Genomic DNA, 19,304 nt, shown 5'->3' with positions numbered 1-19,304 from the left:
GAGACTCTGTACGGAGTATGAGCCTCTTGGTTAGAGCCAAGACAGTGTTGGTGGCGCGCAAACATTCAGATCCCATGCCATTCACTCCCTCTTGACACACCCCGAGCTTTCCATCCAAGGGGTCTTCTTTTGCTGTGCCATTCTTGTACAGATGCTCCCTCTCTATCACTCTTTAATGTGCTTCTTTCCTCTTTTCTAAGCTGTTTCCTTTTTCTCTCATTTCTCAGTACTACCGTGGCTCCTTCTTCCTTCCTTTCTTTTTTCTCCATTGTATTCCCGACTGTCAATCCTTTTACTCTGCGCTCTCACACAACCATCCATCATGGGAGACAGATCAAGTCCCAGCTTCGAGATGGGCAACAACGCTACCGTCAAAGCCGACAAGGACATCAAAGTCACTACCGCAGCAGAACCAGACTCTGGAAGAAGTTCCACCATCAACTACCATGATAAAGATCAATTAGAGCGTATGGGGAAGAAGCAGGTCCTTCGCGTATGTCACAATCTCAGCCCCATTACAACTTCTACTAACACTTGGCAGCGCAACTTTGGCTTTCTGTCTATCCTAGGTTTCAGCTGCACCATTCTCATCACATGGGAAGCCATTCTCGTCCTCTTCGCCCAAGGCCTCAACAACGGCGGCACAGCCGGTCTCGTGTACAGCTTCATCGTCGTATGGATTGGAAACTTCAGTGTTTTTGCCTGCATGTGCGAGCTGGTCTCTATGGCACCTACTTCTGGAGGACAATACCATTGGTACGACCCTCATACCTCGATCCACTACAGTCTGCTAACATTGTGCTAGGGTCGCCATGATGGCACCGCGCTCCTGTTCCAAATTTCTCAGCCATCTCACAGGCATGCTTACGGTCGGCGGCTGGCAAGGATCCGTATCCTCGAGTGCCCTTCTCACGGGAAACATGATTTTGGGAATGGCGACTATGAACAATGAATCTTTTGAGCCTCAACTTTGGCAGGGAACCCTTCTCTTTTGGGCAATCTTTTTGTTTGCCGTTTTCATCAACACCCTCGTCAGTTCGGTGCTGCCCAAGTTTGAGGGTCTCATCTTGATCCTCCACATCCTCGGTTTCTTTGCTATCCTCATCCCACTTGTTACTCTTGGACCCCATGCTACTGCTTCGGATGTCTTTGGCACTTTTGTGAACAACGGCGGTTGGTCTACTAACGGCGTGTCGTTCATGATTGGTATGATGGGTAACGCCTTTTCTTTCGTCGGCACTGATGCTGCCTTCCACGTATGTAACCTTCCAACGTCCCATATTATCACGATACTAACCTTCTCTAGATGTCTGAAGAAACCGTCAACCCCTCTGTCGTCGTCCCCACCTCTATCCTCCTCAGTCTCTGCATCAACGGATCCTGTGGCTTCGCCATGCTCATTGCCATGGTTTTTTGCATGGGCAATGTCGACGAGGCCTTCGCTTCGGGTCCAGGCATGCTCGGATTCCCTTACATGTACATCTTCGAGCAGGCGACCAACTCCCGAGTTGGTGCTACCGTCATGTCTGCTATCATCGTCATCCTGGCAAGTTGTGCGACCGTCGGAATGCTCGCCTCGACTTCCCGTGTCTTCTGGTCCTTTGCCCGTGATCGCGGTCTTCCTGGATGGCGTAAGCTGTCACAGGTCAGCGAGCGTACTACCGTTCCGGTCTACTCTGTTCTTTGCACCGCTGCCATTTCCGTCCTGCTATCTCTCATCAACGTCGGATCACCAGTGGCGTTCCAGAACGTCACCTCTCTTTCCATCTCCTGCCTCTACTCATCCTACCTCATTGCTGCCGGACTCCTACTCTACCGCCGTGTCACCAAGGGCTTTTCCCTTCCCGGTTCCACCGACCTTCCCGCTTTGGCCAACACCACTGGTGCCGAGCTTGTTTGGGGACCATTCCATCTCAAAGGCGCTCTTGGCATTGCCAATAATGTCTTTGCCATGTGCTACCTCATCGTTGTCGGCTTCTTCAGCTTCTTCCCGCCTATGGTAGACCCCACTGTTGACATGATGAACTACAGTGTTGTTGTCACAGGTGGTCTTGTCATATTCAGTGTTGTATACTACTTTGTCTGGGCGAGAAAAGAGTACAATGGGCCCATTGTTGAGAACTAAAAGGGGTGTTAAAAGGTTTGAACTTTCTTCTAGCGCTTTGCGAGAAAGATGCCATTTATAAATATGTTACATATAAAGTTGTCAAAATAATACTTAGTATAGATATAAAATAAGTCTATGAGATTAAGGATATTTTAATTATTGGAAAGGCAAAGATTTGTTATATTTTTATATCTATCTTGTATCTTTATATTAGCAAAATATTTTAATGTTATTAAATATTTTATTAATTTAAAGATATTAGATAGATGAAAAGATACCACAGATCTCTGCCTTTCCAATATTTAAGATGTTCTTAATTATTGATGACTTTTCAAATTTCAGCTCAACCATACTGCCAAGGTAAGCATCTATAAGACTGGCTTCTATTGCGAAATTCAGTTTTAAATACAACGTTCAAGCTACAATAACCTTGAATATCCAGATTTCAGAAGTTCTTATCTATGACCCTGGCTCATTCATATCCGATTCCAACTCGATATCCCAAGATCCATCTGACACATCTTCGCGTTGTCATACTATTTCTGAATGATCTGAAACAATTAATGGAACGAAAGACTTCCAAATACAAGACCCATCACAGTCCTCGATGTATGCATGCAGAAAATCCCAGTTCCTGTTGTGTGGTATGCATTGAATACCGTTGTCAGCCAACCTACAGTTACTTTTGTCAACCAAAGCCTCCTACACTTCGCGGACGTCACTGAAACAAGATGCTGAAAATGGTATGTCGATCTCTAAGAGCGTTATCAGGACAGATCCAGATATCCGGAGTTCTGGGCAGTGCGTGAGGATCATCTCGATATTCGTTTCACCAAGGCCTCTCTTCCGTATCTCGTCTTCCATAGAAAGCAGAAGTTTCTCTAGAAATAAACGTGGTTTTTAATTGCCGCTGGAGGACTTGGAATGTTGTAAAATCTCTCGGTTGCTGGAATTTTTAGACAATCTACATTTTCGAACTTTCACATAACAGAATTCTCCCCACGCGCCTACTATTATCGGCAGGCGAGAATGTTACAAAGATGATACTGATCCTGAAGTCGACTTGGATGAAGATATCCAAAGAGTTTCTGATCATACGAGGACAATCCGAACAAAGGGAGAAGAGAAACGACGAGTTGAGGAAAGAGATACTATATCATTTGGAGTTTACAAAATCGCCTTTAAAACAACATGAACGTAGAATTGTTTCCATTTAAGGGCCAAACACACTTACGAACTTGAAAGTGTATACTTATTTATCTTTATTGCTAGATAGCTTTATATAATATATATTGAAGTACTATACTGCAAACACTAGGATAAGGGCCACTATCAAAACTGGTAATCTCTGTACTATTAAAACAGTCGCTGAACTCTTGGAGCTTGACTCTGTAGCTTTGGTTCCATCCGCCGAAGCAGTTCTACTAGCGTTCGAATCAGATTGAGTTGCTTCAGACTTCCCGCTGCCAGAACCAGTTTTAACTCCAGCAGCCGTAATAGTATAGACAACACCGTCGCCACCATTGGTATATGAAAACACATGCCCACTTGCAGGAGTCGTCACAGATCCAGGGCCATTACTCAATGTAGCTGACCCAGTCTTGAGCGCATCATCCGGCTTCAAGAATGTGCTGACGCCGTCAATTGAGAACGAGAGGTCTGATTTGCAATCATAAGTATCCATGTACTTTCCACATTCAGTGTATTGGACATTGAGTTGCGATTCGAGCGTGGCAAGGTTCGATAGGCCGACGAGTTTGGGATCGGTGTCGGGGCAAATCTCAACTATGCTACGAGAAATCAGCACTGTTATTGAATTCTATAGAGACAAAGTCCAATTACCTTGAAAGAGCACCGCTGAGTTCGCAGCACCCGCAGCCCTCTATCTGCTGCAGGTTGGCTCCAGCGTCACCAGAATTGGCATCGTTGGAACACGTCCCCGCCTGCTGAATAGCGTCGTTGACAGCAAGATTAATTTTGCCAAGATTGCATGAACATGCGTCCGGGGCATCGTTTAGGGCAGGGAAGTATGGAATTGGGAGTTTAGCGGTTAGGCAATTCTGCATATACGCGATGATGTACTCTTGGTATTCGCATTCCCAGACTCTGTTCCAGCAGTAAGCTGCATAACAGTTGTAGTTATTAACCGAGTCTTGGCAACCACATGCTAGAAGTTCTTTTTGACTGTTGTCACGATTGGCTTGTTTGATACAGCTTGATGTCTGTTTGTCGGCGTCATTTTGACAGCTTTCAAATCCGGCTGCATCTACGCAGCCTTTACTTGTCAGACTTGGGTTAGCTGCCATTGCCTGAGCAGCAAAGTAAAGAGAGAACAAGTAGGAGACTTGCATCATATTGATAAAAATGAGCTACTAAAGAAGGACGTAAATGTTTTGGATTCCGCCGTAGCTATATCATTCCTATTATAGCTCAATCCGGAACGATCGGACAACAGATTAGGAATAGAAAAGCCTCATGACTAGGAGAGCTGAAAGCTACTGGGAGTTATCAGGGTTGAAAAGCCGAAATAACCATAGATTTATATCCATGTGTTGTCGCAAGACCACAAATGCCCTGTAATCCATGTGCCGAGATCCCGAGTGGAGATGTTAAATTCCAATTGAAGTTAGAATAGACATGATGCAGAGTAAGGCTGAGGTCGCAACAGAGCATTGAGACGGAAAGTTTCCGCATTCATTTTGTCCCTTTGGCGACGCTAACATTACAAAGAACGAATTAGATGTAGTTCTTTAGATTGTCAATTAAATCTCGTAAACTCAAATCAATACGTAACAGGCCTGTAGAGATATGAAAAGTAACAATTTCACACTAATACCTTAGTGCAGAATTTGCACTGCCACGATTTCTAGTAAATTAACATAGAGATTGAGACAGACACGTTTCTCATTCACGTTGCTTAGAATCCTTTCGTCTCTTGTGCCACTGTCTATACACCGAGAGAGGTGTAAACCGGGGCTGAATTGGCCGTATACCAAATTGCCTCCCAAGACTGGACACAATCCATAGAATAAGATACGATACACCACTGTCGATATTTTTAGGGGTGAGTTGAATCCGACATTGAATATCGAGAAGAGCTTCGGTGCATTCAAGAGAACCGGCACAGTGTCAACCCGTAGAAAAATGATAAGTAGATTCAGTGAAATCCAGATACCCAAGAACAGTCCTTGAAGTCGTGACGGTAGGCGCGAAACAAACCAACAGTCAGCAAGTATCTTTGACGTATCAAAGATATTGCTATTCAGGTACCAATAGAAGGGCTTCTTGTCGCTTTCAGGTGGATCCGTTCTTTCAATCATTTCCACATCTTCGCCAGCCATTATTGCTAGTCCCCATTCATGCCACATGTAACGCGGCACCTGTACTTCCATTTTCTGCCCCTCATTAACAGTGAATATTTCTTTTCTGTCCCCCAACTGAACCTAGATTGATCCTTTGATGAGGCATAGCCACTCGGTATGCGTTTAGTGCCAGTGCAACCCGCTCGACCAGGTTGAGTTCTCGGGTAGGGTAATGGAGACTTGGAAAGGTGTAGAGAAGTCATATGTAACAGCTCTGGGAAGTGGACGGTTTATCACCCTTTGGATTGCTTTGTAAATCATTTTGGTGTTTTGGCTCGCTGACTGCCAGAATGATGATGAGAAAGAGAAGTAACAGAGCGACCCCTCATCTTGTACATAAGCAGTGACATAAGCTGACCAACAGTAGGGGCTGTCTCGGTATTCATTAATCCATTCTTAGACCTGGCCAATCAACATATGACATCTCCTTTGCTATTCGATGTAAGCTTCTGCTAATCAAAGAATTGACTAGAAAGTGAAACCGTGCCGTAGCTACTATCCTGGTTCCGTATCGCTGCAATACAATAAGGCAGCCAACCTCGACAGCCACAGCCTGCTGACGAGCCTTGGCATGTTCAGCCAGCTTTCCCCAATCCTTGTTTACACCCGCCCTTCCAAGGTCCTTCAGAGCGTTGATAGCGGGACCAAAAGTGCCGTTCCACGAGCACTTCTCCTTTTCCTCATTTGCTGCCATGGCTGTTAGTCTTATTAAATCTTAGTTGTCGATGAGCAATTCCAGCGCTGTCGCTACGTAATTGTCACGCGTCGAGTTCCTAACCAATGGCTCTGAGCATCTTTTCATGAACAGCTCCATGTTTTCGTCATTGTTGAAAACACTCTCCATAGTCTCTAGTCTAGACTTCTCCCAAGGGTTGGATCCTGCTGTCTCACGTTCCTTGTTGATCTCCTTGAATACCTCCTTGAATATCTCCTCCAGCTTTGAACGGTCTACGGGACCACCGTTGACTTTGTTCTTTTGTAGATTGTTAAAAAGAATACAAGTGTCGGTACTCAAGCCGTCACCATAATCCTTGGCAACAGCTTCACTTTGCCTGATCTTCTGCACATAGTCACGAAGATATGTCTCGACCGCCTTATTGAGAGGCACCAATAAGAATATTAGTTTAGACTTGTCAACATTAGAGCTGTAACTGGTGACTTACTTCGTCAGCGGCGTACTGCAGCATTTGTGCGACATCAGTATACGGCATCGGAATGCCCAGCGACGCCAAAAAGATCTGAACACGCTTTACAAGAACTCTATCCGGGACCTTTTCAAATGTGCTTCGCTGGTAGAAGTGGTAGGCAATGATAGGCCGAAAGAATATTTTAGAAGTATCGTAAACGTTGATGTTACCACCGTAGTCGTCTTTTGGTTAACGTTCAATAATAGTCGGCTTGTGCTTTTCTACCATCTCCTGCGCTTAATTGAGAAGCCGCCTGTCGACTTCGGCGAAGGATCCATCGAGGTTGGCTTTTGCCTTCTTGAGACATATCAGCCATTCGATATATTCCTCAAGGTTCCAGTCGTCTTCAACACCCAAAGTCTCAGCACCATTCGACCATCGATCGTATGCATTGGTAGACATTGCAAATTGATGTTCAGGGAAGTATTGAAGTGCCTGGTAGATATCGGAATTAAGGATGAGTTGTTTCAAGAAGATAAAATGGTTACTATTGTGAATGTGTGAACACATAGAGTGTTTAAGTTTTTCATTGAGATTTTCGTTTCGGCGTCCTCGCCGCACTGCCTTTGTGAAGCTGAAAATGCTGTTATATAATATCAGTACAATCCCACTCACATGTTAGACAGAACAAGACACACATTTCGGCATTAGTCGAGTCTTGGCCAGTCCTCAACCCGGTGGCTGGATTTTGTTTCACATTACCGATCTTAATTCACGGATGTTTTGCTTACATATGCAGGTCAAACGACACGTCATTCAGATACGCGAAACAATGTGAGCTTGGTATGACATTGATCTGACATGACTGGCCACATGAAAATCTCTCAGAGCGGTGAGAGTGCGACTCTGCAAGAAATAAGACACGGGATGTTTTCTACGGGAAAGGTTGAGGGCGGTGAGAGTGAGGCTCTCGAGAAATAAGGCACTGTATCATAAGACACGGGATCTTTAGCTCCTGTCGCATTATCGGTGGCGCGATTTCTAGAGGAGATGCTTTACATTTTGATCTGAGAAGGGCCTGCTGCATTCTGGCCCACTTGTGTCCTTCATCTCTATACTAGTTAAGTACATCGCAGCCTTGTTCTGTTACCTCGATACAGTCGTTGTTAATCGGGGGCGGATTATATATCGAATGAGACCTGCTAGTACCTGTCAAGAATTTCTAACCACCATCCTAGCCAAATATTGTTTGTATCTGTTCTGCTTCTACCGTTGCATCTGCCAAAACGCATATCAGATCACTTGTGTTTATCTCATCATAGTCTCTCAGACTTTTTTACACATTTACCAACTCACTTCATTTCTTCATCATGTCAAGCCACTACAGTTATGGGGCCTTTGATATCCTCAATGAAAAGACTGCCATCGAACTGTCACAGTCCCGGGTTGGCACCAAGATCGACTCCATCCACAGGCCTGGAGTCAAAATCAACGTGATGAGCGGCGAAGAATGGAAGCAACTTGTCAAGGTATCAGACGCGCGCAGGCGTCAAAAGGATGCCCAAATCCAACAGGATTTAAAACAACAGCATACAACAGTTAAAGAGATTGCTATCAAGACTGTTACTTCATATTTTGCTATGGTCAACTCCCAGAGGGAGTATGTGTCCAAGCTTGCAAAAATGCTCAAGGCTTACTACAAGACTCCAGATGGTGATAAATTGTCTGGGCAAGAGTGGGAGGCAGCATATGCTGAGGTTGGCCGCTTTCTGGCAGCTGTTCTTGTGGCGTTTCACTTCCAGATGGACAGAAGCTGTGGAGTCGACGTGCAAGGTCCCGGTATCGAAGAACTCCGCGAGGCGCACATGGGATGGGATGTACCAAATCGTCATTGGGTTCAAGACTATATTGCACACCGGCAAGTGTCTGTCAGCGATGACGAAGAGAAGTATCTTAAAAGTCTGGTTGATAGAAGAGTTAGTCATATCTTCCCGAACATCACCCTATATAAGCAATTTTACTGACTATTTTATCGAACAGGTTGACCTTCCCATCTTCATCCTTGCTGCTTGTGAGGACAACGTGAACAGAATTTCTCAGACTGAGGGGTCCTCACTCTCTGCCCCCAAGGCACTTCTTGACTTTGTCATTGAAGACAACTTTATACGAGAGGAAATGATTAAGCTGGTTCTGGAAAACAACTTGTGGTAGTTCTTGTGTGGAAGATTGCGTCTTGGCATTGACAATGGTCTCAACCTTGAGATCGCTGTTAGTCATGCTACTGGTAGTCGTAATAGTCGTACTACTACACCTTTATGCAGGCTCAGTCAATAAAAGCCCCATTGTTTATCCTACTTCAGTGATTCTGAGTTCTATGATGAAGCCTGGCTATTATCTTCTGTAAAGGTTATCGGCTCTCGTCGAGTTCGATCAACTTTGAGATCAAACACATCCAAACGCTGATATCCGCCAACAACGTCATGGTACTGTTTTCCTTCGATACACTGGTCAACGTCCAGATCCGCATACAGAATGTCTTCCTCTTGTTGTAAACATTCGGTAGTAACCTCTTCTCCGGTTTCACTATCAATAGTGAAACCCTTCATAGGTGCGCCGGTTGTGTCTAGGAACTGAGTCGCGCCGCGCTGTGACTGTTTCAGCACCTGGGTTAGATAAGAAGACCCTTCCGACACGATATCTATAGCATCATCGCCCAAAACACCAGAACAGAGGACTCCAAAACATTTGGCTTCGAAACAATGGGCAGCTGCTCTCGTTCTGTTGGCCGTCACATTATCGTAGTTGGGCTTATCTGGCGTTGACTTGGGCTCATCTGTAGACTGTTCCATTGGTGGAACTCGGGTTGGCCAGATTGGTGGCCAAGTAGATAAATGGATATTCTCGCCCTGGGCCATGAGTGCATATCTTGCTAAAGGGTTCGTGTTCTCTCCACATATCAAGTTGCCGATCTTTCCGTACGCATTATCTGCCACGCGTAGACCGTGGCCATCTCCCGGTGCCCAAGTGAGCTTTTCGAAGAATGTAGGCATCAACTTTCGATGGTGTATCAAAACATCACCAGAATCTCCGATAAATAGGTTCGAGTTATACAAAGTAGCACTGCTGAAACGAGTCTTCTCAGAGAAGCCCATGCTAACCATGATATTGGCTTGCTTTGCGGTGTTCCGGATGGCGCGTATCTCTTCACTGTCGGCAAAGATAGATTCTTTTGCCATCCGCTCAAAAAGATAATGATTGTCGGTTGGCGGGCGGATTGAACTCCAGATTGGAAACGCTGAGATGTATGTCTCGGGAAAGACGACTAGGTTTGCTTTGTTCCTTGCAGCTTGTTTGATCAAAGTGATGGCTTTTGCCGTCGTTTCTCTTGCGGAGAGGAAGATTGGGGATACATGACATGCAGCTACTCGAATCATGCTTGCTGCCTATCAGGCTTCATTCAATGTAATGAGAGGACTTACACACTGATTCAGGGAGAAATGTTTGTAGAAACTTGGAATTACATCGCTCTTAATTTTAAAGAACATCTTAAACGTCCGATGAAAGTGGAGAAACGGCAATGCCGGGTATAACGGGTTCAACCGCCGAACGGGGACAACGAAATACGCTAAGGCTAACCTAACCATATCTATATATAGTCAGAATGGATCAACTTATTCTTTGGGCTTAGCGCATCGCGAGAGCACCACATACCCTGGAGCTTCAGGCGTGCAGCTATTGTCTTGTCAGGCATCGTTGTTATAGCCAGGATCGGTATCAGCAACAGAGATCTAAGCGTATCAGAAGCAAGGTGAGTTAGCTGACACGGAGACTTGGTGGTTTACCATTCAATGATTTATTCAATAGCTAAATCTTCCCCGGTGGTACTGGAAAAAAATGTTCGGGAAACGTAATATTGTTTGTGTAGAAAATAAGAGTGAGGTCACTTTATGAACCCTACTTCTTCTGACAAAGCTGTCGGGGGAAGAACCCATATGTCTAGGAGGTTGTAAACCTCGAAAAGATAGAAATATACAATAGAATAAAAAGCCCTACCTTTTGCAACAAACACGCCGCGAAAGTCATCATACCCTGGATCTTCAAACACTCCACTTTTATGACGATGAGTCAAACGGGGTGGCTTAGCATTGAGACTCAGCTTGACGTTAATTATGCAAAACCATGAACTCGTCCCCATTTTATCTTGATTCCCACCTTTCATCTATTGTTCAACTGCGCCGACTCCAGTCATGAATGTCGACAAATTAAGTGAGGAGCTCACTGCCCTCCTCTCGCAACATTTCCATATAGTCGCTACAGACTCCCAGCGTCACGATCAATGGTACAAACGGTCATACCAATCATTCACCTCCGAGCACGGCGACCAAAAGCCATTGATCTTGGTTCCTAAAGATTCCAGGGAAGAATGGGTTCCTCACATGCGTCAATTCGCGGCTTCACTTGGCAAACAGCTTAAAAAAACCGGGAATAAACGAAAGCCTACCGATAACATTCCCGAATCTAAGCTATTTTTAGACAATGTCCTCGATGAAGCACATACACGACCACTTTGTCTGGGTATCACTGATTCGAAACCATTATTCCCAGACATGATGCAAATGTCGTGGTGGACAAACAAAATTCACCACCCGGAGGATAAACATCGTCGCCGAAAAGGGATCAAGGCACTCATTGCCTGTGGACAAGTGGACTCTTTAGTCCGTCTAGCTACATGGCCCAAAACGCACCCAGGAGAGGTTGACCATATAAGATCCTACCAATGGAACGTGCTAAACAACGGATGGCAAGCTACTACCGATAAGATCATCGTTATCATGCTGTTCATCGGTATTACGCGCACTTTTACCGAAGACTTGATTGCAAAAGACGGCTACAAATACTGGGCTCCTGTGGTGTTTCTCAATTACAAATCACCGTTGAAAGGATACATCGAAGCTCTGGGTGGTAAAATACCTGCAACCGATGCTCAAAGGCGACAGCAAATGACGCATTGCATACAGGCTTTGCGTGCAGCCCAATCCTGGGCTGTGAGCAGTGAATCTCTTATCGATTGGGAAGAAACAATTACGGACATGTTCTTATATATGTTGGGATTCGAGGCTTGGAATCAGGGTCGGGAGGGTGAGGGATATTTGGCCTGTGATTTGAATAAGACAAAGACTGCCAAGTCGCTTCAAGGAGTGGGTCAGGGCGATGAGGAGGAGGAGGATGTATCGGCCGATGATGACGAAGGAAACCCCAAGAAGCCGATCGACCCCCTCAATTTGAGGGACCCCAAGAAGGAAACTGTACCGGAGCCTAGGGAGGAGGAACAACAACAGATGGACGAGCTCGCCGTGTTGGAATCGGCGGAGGCGGAGTACGGGCGAAAACGAAGTGACAAATACAAAGGCAAGAAAAAATAGTGCCTAGTTCAATTGATCATGATCTAGGCTCTATAGACAAAATTATCAAGAATGCGACACTATTAGGATAATCTGTTGAAGATGTCGGTTCGGGCAACCAAAAGTCTAGTTCTATGCTGCCCGTACTCCCATTAAAACGATCGGCCATGCTCCGTAACAGCATTCTGGTTCTCGACAACGATATAGTCAACACCAACGATCAGTCTCATAGACTCCATATCAATGAAGTTAGCCTCATCAGCCTGAATCACACTGGTGTAAAATGGATCAGCTCCCATAGCCGCAAATGTCTCCATACTCTGGACCCAAAACTCCGCAGCACCATCAAACTCAAGGACGGGAGCAGCACCCGGGACCCGGACCAGGTCGCGATACTGGGGAGTGGAGTGGTACTTAATTCACGAATCAGTAGATGGTGGGGTGGGGTAGCTGGAGGGGAGTGTTTACTTGAGAGTACTTGTAGATACCATGGCGAAGATGAAAGTCCCCAGCAGTCTTGGTGTGGTTATTGGCCCAGTATGCGCTGAACTGCTCAGGTGTGGTATCCTTCTTGTGGTTGTAGAAAAGTTGGATGTGAAACATGCGTTCGAGGTTCTTGGTACATGTTGCTTTGTAGGTGAAAGGACAGCATTCTTCCGAAGTGGCAGGCTGAGGGACGTAGTCTGTTCGAGGTTTGTTGATGCTCTTGGCAGCAGAGGCCAGAGGGAGAATGGAGAGGAGGAAATTGGTAAACTTCATGTTGATAGAATTCAATGTATGTGAGTGTTGTAAGGCTGGGAGAATGTGTATGGAATGGAGGTTAGGGTAAGGCTTAGGGGGCCATTTTATATCCAATAGTTCGTTATTGCAAACGTGACATTCTCATTTGCCACAATTCTGACATATTTCAAATACTATCTAGCCCCGCGAATATTCGGACGGTATCAATAGTGACGCGTTCGATCGTTCTTACTTTTCGTCCATTTTTGCAGGGGTTATCGGCATCATTTATCGCCAAGCATCAACATCTCGCTGTTGTCGGGTCGCGAAAAGCGAGACATTCGTGGCCCCGCATAAGCAGGAAGTCTGAATAGAGTTTAACCCGGACGGACTGATCACGTAACACGACTTGTCAGCAAGAGTAAATGGAGTTATACAAAACTTTAATAGACAAGATCATCTTCTTGCGTTTTTGTTGCTCGGATCATTGCAGTGGGTGGAATGATTAATGTGCCGTTGTTATCGTCAAGCATCAACCATGACTTGGCTGTCACAAACAGGAAATTCCGAGTTCCGTCTGATTAGCGGCGCAGCAGCAAAATTCCAAATTTATCATTTTTCTTCATTGCTAAGCAGCGCTTGTTAATATTAAAGACATAATCAAATTTATCCAAATATATTAAGTTATATCCCATAAAAGTAAAAGGACTGGGTAAGGAATACATAAGCTTTAATTTATAAAACCCAACAACTAAAGTTCTGAAACAAAACTCGACTCGACTTCCTCATGATAACCTACTCTCGCACAGCATCTGAAGACGAACGTATAGGTATTGCTCAAGGATTTAATCTTAATAGAGATGTCATCTGGGGAACTGGTACAGAAACTAAGGATTAGAACTAGTTAGGTGGTACTCTCATAGTCCAAGGCCCTGTAGCTATATTGACATCCCCAGTACTTCCAAACGCCAAACGACCTATCACTGTTTTCTATGTCGAGAAAGCGTCCTCAGGAAAGTGTGAGGCGACAGTAGAACGTTCCCTTTTCGGGATTACACGATCCTCTTCAACTTTACAATAATGAGCACGGCCGTTCGATGTCCCGTAAATTCCTGTCGTCTCATCTATAAAATGTAGCCAGTACTCTCGGTCGCCCAAAAGTCTCTTCTTCCCAATCCAGTCAACGGTGCCTTCGAGGTTAGCGATATAAATTCCATTTTCCGTGCCGATCAAAAGGCGCATGTCCGAGATCCAGGCAAGTGAGAGAACCTCGCCTGGTGTTTCAGAGGCGCCCCTCCGATGTATCGACCCCTCGGAACCTACCATCTCGAAAATGCTGACGTGGCCTTGGGTGAATCCTACAGCGAAATACCCATCGCTACCGAATTCTATACAACTAAAAAGGCCTCGTTCTCGCATATCTGCAAAATCCCACGTCGAATACACATAAAAGTAGCGCAAGGCATCATCATCAGAGGTGTTGAAATTGGTTTCAAATATTCGGAGATCAAACATGCGCGAAGTGGTAGCAGATACGAGATACATGTTGTCAGATGAAAGAGCCAGGATGCAGTTATGCAAAGACCATGCCTCTGTGCGGACTATTTTGAACTCAGCGTCAATGGGGTCAAATTTGAAGCGAATCATTTTGGTCCCGCAAAAGGCAAGAAGATATGAATCGTCATTGCTGCGGATAAGATGATTCACCGTATCATCTCGACTTGAAGTGATACCGGAAAATCGAATGCCGCAGGAGAGAATTTGGTAACGGCGCCAATTGTTGCGAAACCCTAGGCTGTATACACATATCTTCTTTTTTTCGGTTCCAATGAAAAGAGTGTTTCCATCAGAGCTGAATAGTACAGACGTGACCTTTTTGGGAAGTCCTGAGATTTTATAATTTTGTTGATGCCTAATTGCTGCGTCAGTTCTGTCGAGGTGATAGAAAAGAAGGGCTCTCACTTTGAATCAGGTTCCGGTTCGGAAGTATTCGGTGTACTTAATGACGCGTTCGATTCGCTCAGCCGACCCTGTAACTCAGAGACAGCAGTCTCTTGCTCTTGAATCTTCCCTTTTTGCTGTATCGTAATCACCTGGCGCTACTCATGCTCTTCTTCCTCAAGTTTGGACTTTTCATCAAGGTTCTTGCCCAGCGTTCGTGATACTTCCATCTGTTCGTCTAACATCTTCTGGTATTTGGATAGGCGCTTCGTGTAATTCTTTTTTGCTCACTTTGTGTTGGTGACATTCATCCAGCATAACCCAAAAAGCAAGACTCCATTCATGTTGAGCCTGTCCAGGATGAAACAGTCGAGCCAGTCGAGCTGAGGTATGTTTAAATTCCAAATCATCACCGCTCCAATTCCACTTACACTGTTTAAGCCCCGACGACATAGTCATTGCGGTCATGGGAGTTACTGGTGCCGGGAAGAGTACATTTATCCATCACGTTACAGGTCAAAAGGTTGGGGTCGGTCATGGTCTTGCATCTCATACGATAGGTGTGAGTATGTACACACCGTATCGCACAAGACCGATGTGTTTACCTTATCGAAACACCAGGATTTGATGGCATCTCGCGCAGCGATACAGAAGGCTTGAAGGAAATAGCCGTCTTTCTCTCTCAAATATACAAGAAGAACGTCCAACTAGTAGGTATCATTTATCTACATCGCATCGCCGACAACAGAGTCTCTGGGTCAGCCTTGAAGAATCTTAGCATGTTCAAACAACTATGCGGCGAGAGCGCGTTTCAATATGTTGTTCTGTGTACATCGATGTGGCACAATTTGGGGATGGTGTTCCCGGAGATAGGAACCGAGAGGGAAAAGGAACTTATCGATACATCTTCGTTTTGGGGATCTATGCATGCAGGAGGAAGCCAATTGGCCAGATAGAAGGGCATTCAAGAGTCTGCTCAGGCTGTGGTTGATCAAACGATTGAAATACACGAAGAAAACGGCAAGGCCAAGCTCAAAATCCTGGAGGCAAAGGCAGAATTGAAGAAAAAGATACAGCAGCTCCAAATAGCACAGGAGGAAATGATCCAGGAGTCGAAAGAAACTCTAGCCAATGAGCTTGCTTCACAACGGAAAGCTTTCGAGGAGCGTCTCGCAGAAGCAAGTGAAGCACAAGAAACGCTCAAGATTTCGTTCGAAGGTCTTGTAGAGCGAAAGGAGGCAGAATACAAGAAGCTATTGGCAGTTGCTATCACCGAGCAGCAACAATTGACAGCGGCGCTTAAGGGGAAAGCGGCTGAATTTGAACGTGCACGTCTTGAGCAACTAGAAGACGAGGAGAGTTTCCAAGAGGCACAAGCAGAATTTACTTCCGAGGTGCAGAGTCTGAGACAAAAGTTAAAAGACCAAGAAGATATGATGGAGCAGCAAAAGTTGAAGGTATAGTTGAAAGCGGCGGAGGAATTCAAGGCAGAGCTTGAGAAGCAACGCAAAAAGGAAGAAAATACAGCCATCGTGAAGAAACAGAGGATTGAGGAGGACTCTCGGAAGAAAGAGCGAAGAAAGCAAAAGATGAGACACGGTTTAGCAATACTGGGAGACAGTGCCTGGCTTATATAGCCAATCGACCGACAGGGGCTCCATGGTCCCTTTCCTGTCTCTTTCCTGTTTTTCGTTTGTCATCTCTATATTTCTAATGTCTCTTCTACACTATCTGCTAGCGGTGTTTGGTTTTACCGGCGTTTTACCGTGACACTCCCGTATTTTCACATTGCATGCAAGAGACGCCTTCGGAATGTGACGTTTGCCGTGTTATGGCATGTAATTGGCTCACTCTTCAATACTCTCTAATACTCTCGTCACTCAGCACGCCACAGCTGTTAACAGTCTTGCAAGAGCGGGTTCGTCCAGTCTAGACCTTGGCAGAGGTTCAACAAGTTCAAAATTTATGTTAGTCTACTACCGCATGAGCACCTGTGTTTTGCAGTGGTTGAGACATAATGAGACATTTTATTTCGAAGAAGCTGACCCATTAATATGCCTGCTGAAAATGAGGGACGAGCTACTTGTGATCCCAGATAGAATTTCGCGAACGCTTAGGTCCGCACCCCCAGCTGAAGTTGTATGCATTTCAAGTTGCAGAAGCCTTTTATCACGACAATCAAAGATGAAGTTACTTAGCTGGAACAATTTCCCTAAAACTGATCTAAGTCACCCTGCCAACAATGCCTTGCGTTGCTTGGCATCTGACGGGCTTTATTTAGTGGGAAACTAAACATGAAGGTGCTGACAATCTGGCAACTTTATTTTAACACCTCTACGGGCCATTATCTTGAAGTAGGACGTGCCCAGGTGGTAAATGTATTGTTTTTGTCCAATTTAAAAGTTGATATAATTGTTTCTAACGTAGAAGTGGAAGTACATGAAGCTTAAGCCGTTTCGATGATGATTTTCGGGTAGAAAGAATAAAGACAGAGTTTTACGAGTACTCGTTTGGTACAGTGGTGGCTTAGATGATGGCGTCGACTTTACTTTCAGCTCTTCTGAGATCTGTTGGTTGCTGTCGTTGTGTCAGCCTAACTCCCCCCCTTTACCCAGACAAGAAGTTTCGAGTTCGCACTTTTTTATTCCAACTCTGCAGCCCTTGTAATGTCTGTCTTTCCAATTTTTGTTCTACAGGAAAAATACAAGAGACAATCATCATGACGACCCACTGGTATTATCCATCGGCTATGACAGCTTTCATGATTTTAGGAACTGCCTTTTCCATCGGTCACCATTGTTACTACGCATCTCTCGACGGAAAACCGGCCAACAACCAGGAATGGGTGATCCGATTTGGTACTGCATTCTCATTCCTCGTCAAGGCTTGTTACGCTTCCAGTCTTACTATTGCGATAAAACAGCTCGTCTGGGCTCGAATTCGTCGGACTGCGTGTTCTATCCTCACCATCGACGCATTGTTCAGCATAACAACCGATATTACTTCTCTCTTTACAGGCGGACTATGGCGTCGAACTCCCTCTGTCGCCGTAATAGGTGTCGTTTTTGGCTTATACCTCTTGCCGTTATTGTGACACCTTCATCTATATCAGTGTCAACGGATAAAGTCATATCTCCCCAGCCTTGCAACATACCGACACTTGACTTTGACAAGAAGTTCGACCGGTCATGGAAATCCCCACAGTCACCACTCGCAAACTACAATGTTTCTCGGTATCAACAGCCTCAGTTCCCTGAAGACGACGAGAGTCCTTGGGAGGGGCACACACCGGCGGAGATGGCCTACGGCGGACCGTCCTCGTTTGTGGAGAAGCTTATTCGTCGTGTCTTCATTGGAGGACAGATCCTTGATACACCTTCCATCTGTGGTCCAAACTGCACGTACCGTGTCGATGTACCTGGAATTGGATACTCTTGCGAAGTGCTTCCATCGAATATCGATCTGATCGATGCGATTGACGAAGACATACCAGCTGTAGCGGCTCAATACCACAGCTTCATTGCCGAAAATCGAAACATCCTGGGATTGGTTTTCACGCGTGAAAACCAATCTCCAGACGGAAAAGAGAATATTTCAATGGAATATTTTCGTTGTGAACCACGACGAGTCGTACATGATGTGAAGTTTTCCTTCGTCAATAATGTACGCACTCTTCAATTTGGAAAGGAGATCTTCGTTGGCAAAGTCCCCTGGATTGTTTTCAATGGCAATAAAACGCTAGCAATGAGTTACGCAGCGACCAATTTTTGGGCATATCAAGGGCTCGCACATATACTGCGAAAGCATATGGCAGGCACCATATGGTGGCCGTTAAATTCGGGCACCGCATCGTCCACTCTGCTGGGTTACACGTCACTTGTTTCAGAGCAGACCAATAAGGTGAACCCCAATGAGACTCTACTTCAAGGCATATTGTGGCCAAGGATGAATTTCCGAGATGGGCTAGTTGAACTTGCTAGAAATTTCTCTATGTCGCTTCTTGCCGACCCCAGTCTCTATATCTATACAACAATACCTGGCAAGTGCCAAATATCAGACTGGGTCACTCGGTGGGAGTATAATCCTGTACCGATGTGGATCGCATATGGCTCGCTTTGTCTTATTGGTTTCGTGGGAATTGTTTTAGGGGCTCTTTCTATCACGTTCAATGGCTGTACTAGCGACATGGCATTTTCAAAAGTTCTTTGCACAACACGCAATACTGCGCTTGATGAGACGGCAATGCATGCTCATTTCGGTAGTCACCCTCTTCCGAATGAGGTATAGGACACATTGATTCAATTTGGAGAAATCGCTGGTGAGAATCATGCAGGTTTTGGGCTCGATCATCAAGTTACAACACTCGCAATAGGGAAATGTGAGCCAAGGTTGGCATAAAAGAAAAGACATCATGGATTATACTACATTGAGCCGAAGAAGGGAAACTGCAGATGATACGTTTGGTTGTCAAATCTATCTATTGCGCTGAAGAGCTGAGAAAACAATTCATAAAAAAGCCTTTGTTATCCCATGAGGCTGTAAACCCTGGTCAGTCGAAAAACAGGCTCGCGTATCATTTTCCAAACAAGGCAGAACCCCATCTCCGACAGCCAGTGGCGCCCAGTCATCGTATCAAGATGTTCTG

At 45.2% G+C, this 19,304-nt stretch overlaps 11 protein-coding genes across 11 annotated transcripts; 5 read left to right on the top strand and 6 right to left on the bottom strand.

The window, feature by feature from the left end:
- Nucleotides 1-352: 352 nt before the first annotated feature.
- EDB82DRAFT_544726 (amino acid/polyamine transporter I) lies at nucleotides 353-2,125 on the top strand (the record flags this gene model as incomplete). Its single annotated transcript, XM_025733115.2, has 4 exons — nucleotides 353-493; nucleotides 542-756; nucleotides 806-1,256; nucleotides 1,307-2,125. 4 exons carry the CDS (start codon nucleotides 353-355, stop codon nucleotides 2,123-2,125), a joined length of 1,626 nt encoding a protein of 541 aa, XP_025584054.2.
- Nucleotides 2,126-3,407: 1,282 nt separating this feature from the next.
- On the bottom strand, nucleotides 3,408-4,461 carry EDB82DRAFT_573698 (uncharacterized protein; the record flags this gene model as incomplete). The annotated part of the gene is made up of 2 exons (XM_025733114.1): nucleotides 3,408-3,897; nucleotides 3,950-4,461. 2 exons carry the CDS (start codon nucleotides 4,459-4,461, stop codon nucleotides 3,408-3,410), a joined length of 1,002 nt encoding a protein of 333 aa, XP_025584053.1.
- A 391-nt stretch (nucleotides 4,462-4,852) lies between these two features.
- On the bottom strand, nucleotides 4,853-5,891 carry EDB82DRAFT_494726 (uncharacterized protein). Its single transcript, XM_065608492.1, has one exon. It carries the CDS (start codon nucleotides 5,497-5,499, stop codon nucleotides 4,945-4,947), a length of 555 nt encoding a protein of 184 aa, XP_065464486.1. The 5' UTR covers nucleotides 5,500-5,891; the 3' UTR covers nucleotides 4,853-4,944.
- A 293-nt stretch (nucleotides 5,892-6,184) lies between these two features.
- EDB82DRAFT_553805 (uncharacterized protein) lies at nucleotides 6,185-6,963 on the bottom strand (the record flags this gene model as incomplete). The annotated part of the gene is made up of 3 exons (XM_025733112.1): nucleotides 6,185-6,598; nucleotides 6,633-6,838; nucleotides 6,882-6,963. The coding sequence occupies 3 exons, from the start codon at nucleotides 6,961-6,963 to the stop codon at nucleotides 6,185-6,187; spliced, it is 702 nt and encodes a 233-aa protein (XP_025584051.1).
- An 883-nt stretch (nucleotides 6,964-7,846) lies between these two features.
- Nucleotides 7,847-8,794, top strand: EDB82DRAFT_123535 (uncharacterized protein). The gene has a single exon (XM_065607025.1). It carries the CDS (start codon nucleotides 7,967-7,969, stop codon nucleotides 8,618-8,620), a length of 654 nt encoding a protein of 217 aa, XP_065464485.1. The 5' UTR covers nucleotides 7,847-7,966; the 3' UTR covers nucleotides 8,621-8,794.
- Nucleotides 8,795-8,968: 174 nt separating this feature from the next.
- Nucleotides 8,969-10,347, bottom strand: EDB82DRAFT_473742 (carbon-nitrogen hydrolase; the record flags this gene model as incomplete). Its single annotated transcript, XM_025733110.1, has 3 exons — nucleotides 8,969-10,039; nucleotides 10,076-10,242; nucleotides 10,308-10,347. 3 exons carry the CDS (start codon nucleotides 10,345-10,347, stop codon nucleotides 8,969-8,971), a joined length of 1,278 nt encoding a protein of 425 aa, XP_025584049.1.
- A 337-nt stretch (nucleotides 10,348-10,684) lies between these two features.
- EDB82DRAFT_123527 (uncharacterized protein) lies at nucleotides 10,685-12,222 on the top strand. The gene has a single exon (XM_025733108.2). The coding sequence runs from the start codon at nucleotides 10,844-10,846 to the stop codon at nucleotides 12,017-12,019; it is 1,176 nt and encodes a 391-aa protein (XP_025584048.1). The 5' UTR covers nucleotides 10,685-10,843; the 3' UTR covers nucleotides 12,020-12,222.
- On the bottom strand, nucleotides 12,085-13,011 carry EDB82DRAFT_123524 (EthD domain-containing protein). The gene is made up of 2 exons (XM_025733107.2): nucleotides 12,467-13,011; nucleotides 12,085-12,411 (listed from the first exon to the last, which is right to left on the bottom strand). The coding sequence occupies exons 1-2, from the start codon at nucleotides 12,755-12,757 to the stop codon at nucleotides 12,151-12,153; spliced, it is 552 nt and encodes a 183-aa protein (XP_025584047.1). The 5' UTR covers nucleotides 12,758-13,011; the 3' UTR covers nucleotides 12,085-12,150.
- Nucleotides 13,012-13,708: 697 nt separating this feature from the next.
- On the bottom strand, nucleotides 13,709-14,365 carry EDB82DRAFT_523029 (uncharacterized protein; the record flags this gene model as incomplete). Its single annotated transcript, XM_025733106.1, has 1 exon — nucleotides 13,709-14,365. One exon carries the CDS (start codon nucleotides 14,363-14,365, stop codon nucleotides 13,709-13,711), a length of 657 nt encoding a protein of 218 aa, XP_025584046.1.
- A 760-nt stretch (nucleotides 14,366-15,125) lies between these two features.
- Nucleotides 15,126-16,130, top strand: EDB82DRAFT_553801 (uncharacterized protein; the record flags this gene model as incomplete). Its single annotated transcript, XM_025733105.2, has 3 exons — nucleotides 15,126-15,225; nucleotides 15,281-15,369; nucleotides 15,616-16,130. The coding sequence occupies 3 exons, from the start codon at nucleotides 15,126-15,128 to the stop codon at nucleotides 16,120-16,122; spliced, it is 696 nt and encodes a 231-aa protein (XP_025584045.1). The 3' UTR covers nucleotides 16,123-16,130.
- A 1,248-nt stretch (nucleotides 16,131-17,378) lies between these two features.
- Nucleotides 17,379-18,946, top strand: EDB82DRAFT_535079 (uncharacterized protein; the record flags this gene model as incomplete). Its single annotated transcript, XM_025733104.1, has 2 exons — nucleotides 17,379-17,715; nucleotides 17,772-18,946. The coding sequence occupies 2 exons, from the start codon at nucleotides 17,379-17,381 to the stop codon at nucleotides 18,944-18,946; spliced, it is 1,512 nt and encodes a 503-aa protein (XP_025584044.1).
- Between the last annotated feature and the right edge of the window lie 358 nt (nucleotides 18,947-19,304).

This window comes from Fusarium venenatum (assembly GCF_020744135.1).
Source record: "Fusarium venenatum strain MPI-CAGE-CH-0201 chromosome Unknown EDB82scaffold_2, whole genome shotgun sequence".
NCBI classification, from domain to species: domain Eukaryota; kingdom Fungi; phylum Ascomycota; class Sordariomycetes; order Hypocreales; family Nectriaceae; genus Fusarium; species Fusarium venenatum.
This window is presented reverse-complemented; position numbering and strand designations above follow the sequence as displayed.

What these genes read in the sequence shown, in the direction of transcription:
- EDB82DRAFT_123527 (XM_025733108.2), top strand. Translation starts at nt 10,844, where the DNA reads ATGAATGTCGACAAATTAAGTGAGGAGCTCACTGCCCTCCTCTCGCAA.
- EDB82DRAFT_123535 (XM_065607025.1), top strand. Translation starts at nt 7,967, where the DNA reads ATGTCAAGCCACTACAGTTATGGGGCCTTTGATATCCTCAATGAAAAG.
- EDB82DRAFT_123524 (XM_025733107.2), bottom strand. Translation starts at nt 12,757, where the DNA reads ATGAAGTTTACCAATTTCCTCCTCTCCATTCTCCCTCTGGCCTCTGCT. An exon ending in GTATCTACAAGTACTCTCAA is followed by an intron (nt 12,412 to 12,466) that starts GTAAACACTCCC and finishes TCGTGAATTAAG; the next exon opens with TACCACTCCACTCCCCAGTA.
- EDB82DRAFT_494726 (XM_065608492.1), bottom strand. Translation starts at nt 5,499, where the DNA reads ATGGAAGTACAGGTGCCGCGTTACATGTGGCATGAATGGGGACTAGCA.